Source organism: Elephantulus edwardii, unplaced genomic scaffold, assembly GCF_000299155.1.
Source record: "Elephantulus edwardii isolate Elephantulus edwardi_28Jun2011 unplaced genomic scaffold, EleEdw1.0 scaffold00217, whole genome shotgun sequence".
Lineage (NCBI taxonomy): Eukaryota > Metazoa > Chordata > Mammalia > Macroscelidea > Macroscelididae > Elephantulus > Elephantulus edwardii.
In genome coordinates, this window is record NW_006399967.1 from 4,544,759 (window position 1) to 4,550,789 (window position 6,031).

At 58.9% G+C, this 6,031-nt stretch overlaps 1 protein-coding gene across 1 annotated transcript in view; it reads left to right on the forward strand.

Moving 5' to 3' along the window:
* The window catches only part of ODF3L2 (outer dense fiber of sperm tails 3-like 2), a 17,616-nt gene extending 13,716 nt beyond the window's left edge, over nt 1-3,900 (forward strand). The window contains exons 2-4 of the mRNA XM_006898028.1: nt 561-653; nt 1,761-1,874; nt 3,416-3,900. Of these exons, the coding sequence (XP_006898090.1) occupies nt 561-653; nt 1,761-1,874; nt 3,416-3,900 (692 nt within the window). The remainder of the gene's footprint in view (nt 1-560; nt 654-1,760; nt 1,875-3,415) is intronic.
* Nucleotides 3,901-6,031: the final 2,131 nt, after the last annotated feature.

Genomic DNA, 6,031 nt, shown 5'->3' on the forward strand with positions numbered 1-6,031 from the left:
CCACTGAGACACACTGACCCCCCCACCCTAACCACACAGGGAAGTGCTGAACCCCCCAACCCCAGAGACACTTTGACCCCACCCTAACCCCACAGGGAGGCGCTGATCCCCCATCCTAAATCCACAGAGACACACTGACCCCCACCCTAACCCCACAGGGAAGTGCTGACCCCCACCCTAACCCCTCTAGAGGTGTTGATCCTCTGCCCTAACCACACAGAGAGGCGCTGACCCTTCATTCTTACCTCACAAGAAGGCATAACCTGTTCTCCACTCCAGCCTCACAGAGGCACTGATCCCCACCACTCTAGCTCCCCTAGGGTGATGTAACCCCTGCCCATCCCTTCAGGCCCCCAGGAAGGTGTGACCCCAGTCCCATCTGTGATTCCTGTTGGGTCATAATGCCAGTGTCATTCACTCTGGCTTCTGCGGCTATATTCAGGCTTCCTCATTCCCCCACCACAGCCAGGACAGATGGGAGCAGATGGGGACATGGAGCTGGCCTCCTGGTGTCCCCCACCTCTGGGTGCCCTCAACCCACCTGTGACCCATTGTTGTAGGCACTTCTCTTCCATCCACCATCAGCTGCGTCCAGCAAGACAGCACCAGAGTGGTCAACACTGCCTACTCCGTGCTCCAGAGACCTAGAGAGGGTAAGGCATGGGAGAGAGGGCCTCCCCTCTGCAGAGCAGGTGTCCAGGGTTGGCAGCAGGCATGGGCCTCAGCTGGCCAGGGTGGTGCTGGAGGAGGGGAGCTGGGTGTGGGCAGCCTGGATGACTGTTCCAGCAGGTTGCTGGGGGTATGAGCAGGGCGGGGAAGGTGGGGGGTGAGTGGGGTGGGGGGCTCCGCATGTGCTGCCTGGATGACTTTGCCCTGCAGGTGGGTGGGTGATGCTGTGGGAGAGGGCCAGCCACGTGGACAGTGCACTGGTCATCCCAATAGTCCAAAATCTTCCAGCCACTTTACCCTGGGAGGCCCCAGATTTGTGATGGGGGCATGTGGTGGGCTGGGGCCATCCCATCTTTGCTCTTGCTGCCTCGAGGCCTCATGTCCACTTGCACTATTCTGCTCTCTTCTCCCTTGGGCTCCCTGAACTCCTATTCAGCCTGCAAAGCCTGGAGTCTGTGCCTCCACCTCCAGGAAGTCCCCCTTAGCCCAGCAAACCCTCCAGTGTGGACCCTGACCTCCTAGTCTGTCTCAGTCTCTGTCCCAGTGTGTTTGTAGACATATATCTGCCCTCCTGACTGTGAACAGTTAATTCCCACCACATACTCCCCGATGTGGTGTCTAAGCATCCATAGGAACAACTAGGTGCTGCGTCCAGCCCTTCCCTTTCTCTCTGCTCTCATTCTCTGATCTTCCGAACCAGGAGGTGAGGCTTGACCGACGACACGGCCCCTTGAGGGGCCTGAGGGATTTGAACACAGGGTCCTGAGGCCTGGCCCTGATGCACCACCCGAGACCTTCGTTGGTGGCCTGCACACTGGCCAGTCACTGTGTTTATGCACAAGCTTGATAATGCAGAGCTGGGGCTCAGCCCATACACTGTGTGTGGGTCTGTGGGGGGTGAGCAGCTACAACCTTCCCCAGAGCACTGCTGCCCTGAGGAACCGCTCAGATGAAGCACAGACAGGCCAGAGGCCTCAGTTGCTCTGAACTCTCGGTCTTCAGGAGGGGCTGGAGTGCTGTGGACACCAAGGGCTGGTGCTGGGCATTCAGCCAGCCCCACAGTGGCCTCAGGTCCTGGCTCCTCTCTCCAGCATTCCCTGATGATGCCAGCCCTGGGCCAGTCTACTTCCTGGACCCCAAAGTCACACGCTTTGGTCGAAGCTGCACCCCTGCCTACTCCATGCAGGGCCGGGGCAAGTCTCGGGGTGAGTGTCTTCCTGGACTCCTGTGTTCATCTCCAAGCCCTGAGAATCACTGGGTCTGTAGGGTCAAGTCCAAGGGCACAGAAAAGGGGCATTGAGCTTGAGAGGGTTAATTCAGCTTTGGCTGTTCTCAGTGTCAGGGTGCTAGGGCTCAGAGAGGGTCTTGTCATAGGCTCCGAGCTGCTCCATCCCTAACCCTAACCCTAACCCTAACCCTCCAGCACCGGATTTGGATATCTGGTTCCATTTTCTCGCGTACTCACACTTCCATCTGTCAATTTACAACTCATTTACTTGTCCCCTCATTGATCCATTTAGTAATCCTTTCATCCATTCTTCTTACTCACCTTCCATGAGCCATTGGCCCATTGGCTTATCAATTAATCTTTACCACATCCCTTCATCCTTCCATGCATTTATCCCTCCATCCATCATCTATCGTCCCTCCCTTCCTCCATGCGTGCATGCATCCATCCATCCTTCCCTCCCTCCATCTCCCCATCCCTCCATCCATCCTCCCTCCCTCCCTCCATCATCCATCCTCCTTCCCTCCCTCCATTCCTCCATCCATCCATCCATCCACCCATCCACCAATCAACTCTATCCCTGCACTCAATCCATTCATCCTTCATTCCTCTCTCGGCCACCTATCCACTTGACTAACATTCCATCTACCTACTGAGCCACTGGCCTAGTCTTTAATCTCTCCACCTACTCGTTCACCCGTCCATCATTTATCCATGCATCTGTCCTTTCTCTATTCCTCTTTCCTACCATCCTCATCTCTATGCATGGGCTCAGTTCATCCATCTTTCATGCCTCCACTGTTCCTTCACTCATTGGCTTGGTACATGCATCCCTCGCTCCTTTTTCAGTCACCCACTTATCCACCCATATATCCATTGGCTCAGTTCATTCATCCTTCACTTCTTGGTCAACCAGTCACCCACTCAAACATCCTTTGGTCTATCCATTAATTTTTTCATCTATCTATTCATTTATCTACCCATCCGTTTATCCACCCACCTCATTTTGCTTTTATTCATCAACTGAGAATCTCTCTCCATTCATGGGCTCTGTCTTCTCTCCTCCATCCATCTCCACCCAACCTTCCACTTATCCATCCACCCCTCAACCAACCGTCTTTCTATGGACTCTATCCATTTATCCTCCACTCCTCTCTCACTTCCCCCCCCCCATCCATCTCCTTACAACCATTCAAAACCAACAAGCCTTAAGCAGCCTGTGAAGAGTTGAAGATTAGCCATGTCTGTTTCTGTGAGATTCCAGCCTGGTGGTGGATGTAGACTAAGGTGAGGATCACCACACCTGTCTGTGGTCATGTTTGGAGGTGAATGGACTCAGGTAGGGAGACCTGAGGGGGGCGGGGTTCTGCTGGAGGGAGGGTGTGGGGAAGGGAGTGGAGAGGGAGGAGGGGCTTGGATCTCACCAAGGCTGGGGCCTGAAAGGGAATGGACTCTGTGTCTGGAGGTGGGGAGAGTGGATGTGAGAGAGTCTCAGTGCCCACCTTGTGTCCTCCACAGGCCTAGAAGTGACACCAGGGCCAGGGGCCTACAGCCCAGAGAAAGTGCCCCCCGTGCGCCAGCGGACGCCCCCGGCCTTCACGCTGGGTCCCCGCCTCCGCCCACAGCCCCTGGACACCTCTGTTCCTGCCCCCAATGCCTACGTCCTGCCCTCCCTTTGGGGTATGCAGATCTTCATCAAGCCCAGCAGCCCCAGCTTCACGGTCCTGGGCCGCACGCCCCCCATCCGTCCCCCGCAGGACCCTGCGGAGATGCCAGGCCCTGGCCAGTACAATAGCCCTGACCCTAATGCCTATAGGCTCCGCCAGCCAGCCTTCACCATGCTGGGCCGGCCCCGAGCCCCACGCCTGCCTGATGCCACTCCGGGCCCTGGCACCCACTGCCCTGAGCAGGTGACTGTGCACAAGGCCAGGGCCCCAGCCTTCACCATGGGCATACGCCACTCCAAGCGGGCCACCACTATGGCCACAAATACCATGCCCTAACTGCCAAAGGCGTGGGCCCCTCGGTGAAGCTTTGGCTGGAGGGGCTCAGAGAGGCCCAGGAGGAGCTGGGTGATTCTCCTTCACCTTCTGTGAATTGTCTGTGGTCCTTCTAGGCCACTGTCCTTTCTCAGTCCCTGGGGGCTGTGACCCTGGGGCCCCACATGGAGTGCAGAGCAAGGTTCCTTCTAATGCCCCAGTTTCTGTTCTTGGTCGGTCACACCAGGCCAGGCCAGGCCAGGCGGGGAAAGCGACACCAGTCGTCGCCAGCTGCTGGCGGACACCCACTTCCTCTGTCCACAGGGCCTGTGGCCCTACACAGCTTCGGTTTCTGCCAATCAAGAGCTCTTCTCTCTCCTCAGAGGAGCAGTCTAACCAGGCCAGTCTAGCTGCCTGCCCCCTAGCCCCCACCACAATAAATCCTTAGCAACTGGCAGCTGCTAGCATCCCACCTACACACCCACACACACCACGGGGAGGAGACTGGACCCTGTCCTCCAGTCCAGGGGTCGGGGGTGGTCAGAGAAGGGATCTAGGACTGAGTGGCCAGAGGTGGAGCCTGGGCATTGAGTGAGAAAAGCCAGGTGTGCTTCCTGGAGGAGGGGACATTGTAGCTGTTTTGAGAAATGAGCAGCAATCTGGCTTGTTTTAAGGGCGGCTATCAGTAGGTGCCTCCTGTGGGCCTGGTACTGATGAGGCTCTGGAGCCATAACCACTCAGGAGGCAGGTGATGCTTTGTGAGGAACTGGACAACTGCCCATGAGCTGGGGCCCGACCAGCCACTCACCTGAGCCACAACGTGGGCGCTCGTCCTAGGACTCCATGCTGGTCATTCTCCACTAGAGACAGAAGGACACACAGGCTGGTGACTGTGACAGGGCTGGCTGGACCCCGAGGGTGCCTGGTGGATGTCGCTTGCTTCTCACGCCCCTCACCCAGCGCGGACAGCGACCTCAACATACAATCTGTGCTTAAACACCCGGCCACAGTCGACACACATCCGACCTACTCCCCCTCACAGGGACATGTCACAACTGAGTACAATGTCCATGCGCCACCCATCCTCACACGGTGCGTCCCAAGGAATGCAGGTTGGGCTGGGGGGGGCCGGGTTCTGACAAGGAGAACCCCAGGACTGGGCGCAGACAGGACGGCTTGCGCCGGACAGCCGTCTACCCAGATCCAGTGGTCCAGCCATCCAGAATACCCCTTCACGAGCAAATCACAGTCACAGCAGCGAGCGCTCCCCTCCCTCGTCTCCTCCCGCCCCATTCTCTCTGACCCTGCGGTCCCTACACCTAAGCGCCCTCTCTCCCCGCTCGGCTTCCTCTCCCCTCCCCCACTGCTTTCCCCGTCCCTCCCACTGCCTTTCCCTCCCCCTTCTCGGTCAGTGCCACGCTCTGATCTCATTTCTGATTATCGATCTGCTCTCGCCACCCCTCCACCTGCCCCTCCTTTGTGTCTGGGCAGTCATTCCTGTGAAGGGGCGGAGGGGAGTCAGAAAGGGGGTTCGGAGCTGGGTCCTGGGGTGACAGAGACATCATCTTTTCTAGTGTGAAAAATAAACCCTGGAGGCCGGGGCGGAGGGCTGGGGCCGCAGGTCCTGGGGTAAACTGGGGCTGGTCAAGCTCCCAGGAATGTGGTCTGACCCCCGCCCGCGCCCAAGGTCACGCGCCAGCTCCTTCCCCTCACCGGGCCTCAGTTTCCCCGCTAGGAGATGGCGGGGGCAGGGCAGGGGTGCGCTCGACTGTCGGGCTCTCTCTCCTACGGCCGCGCCCTGGCTCTCCCCTGGCTTCAGTTTTCCACACTGTTCCAGAAGAGAGGCGATTTCTAAACCTTCCCAGCCCTGAGCTTCTAGGAGCCGGGACGGCGGGTGCGAGGCGGCCCAGGGGTCCCGGGTTCGATGTCCCTTCCCTGGCTGCTGGCTGCAGGCCAGAACCCGAGCCTGGGGGGGGGCCTCAGTTTCCCCGAGCGCCGCTGCGCGGAGGGCCGGGGTCCCAGGGGTGCAGCCCCCCGCGGCTGCGCGCTGGGCCGGCGGATGACATCACCGGGCCGGGGGCGGGGAGGGACGGGCTGCGGGCGGGAGCCGGGGGCCTCGTAGGCCAGGCGCAACGCCCGGTCGGGCTGGCTCGGC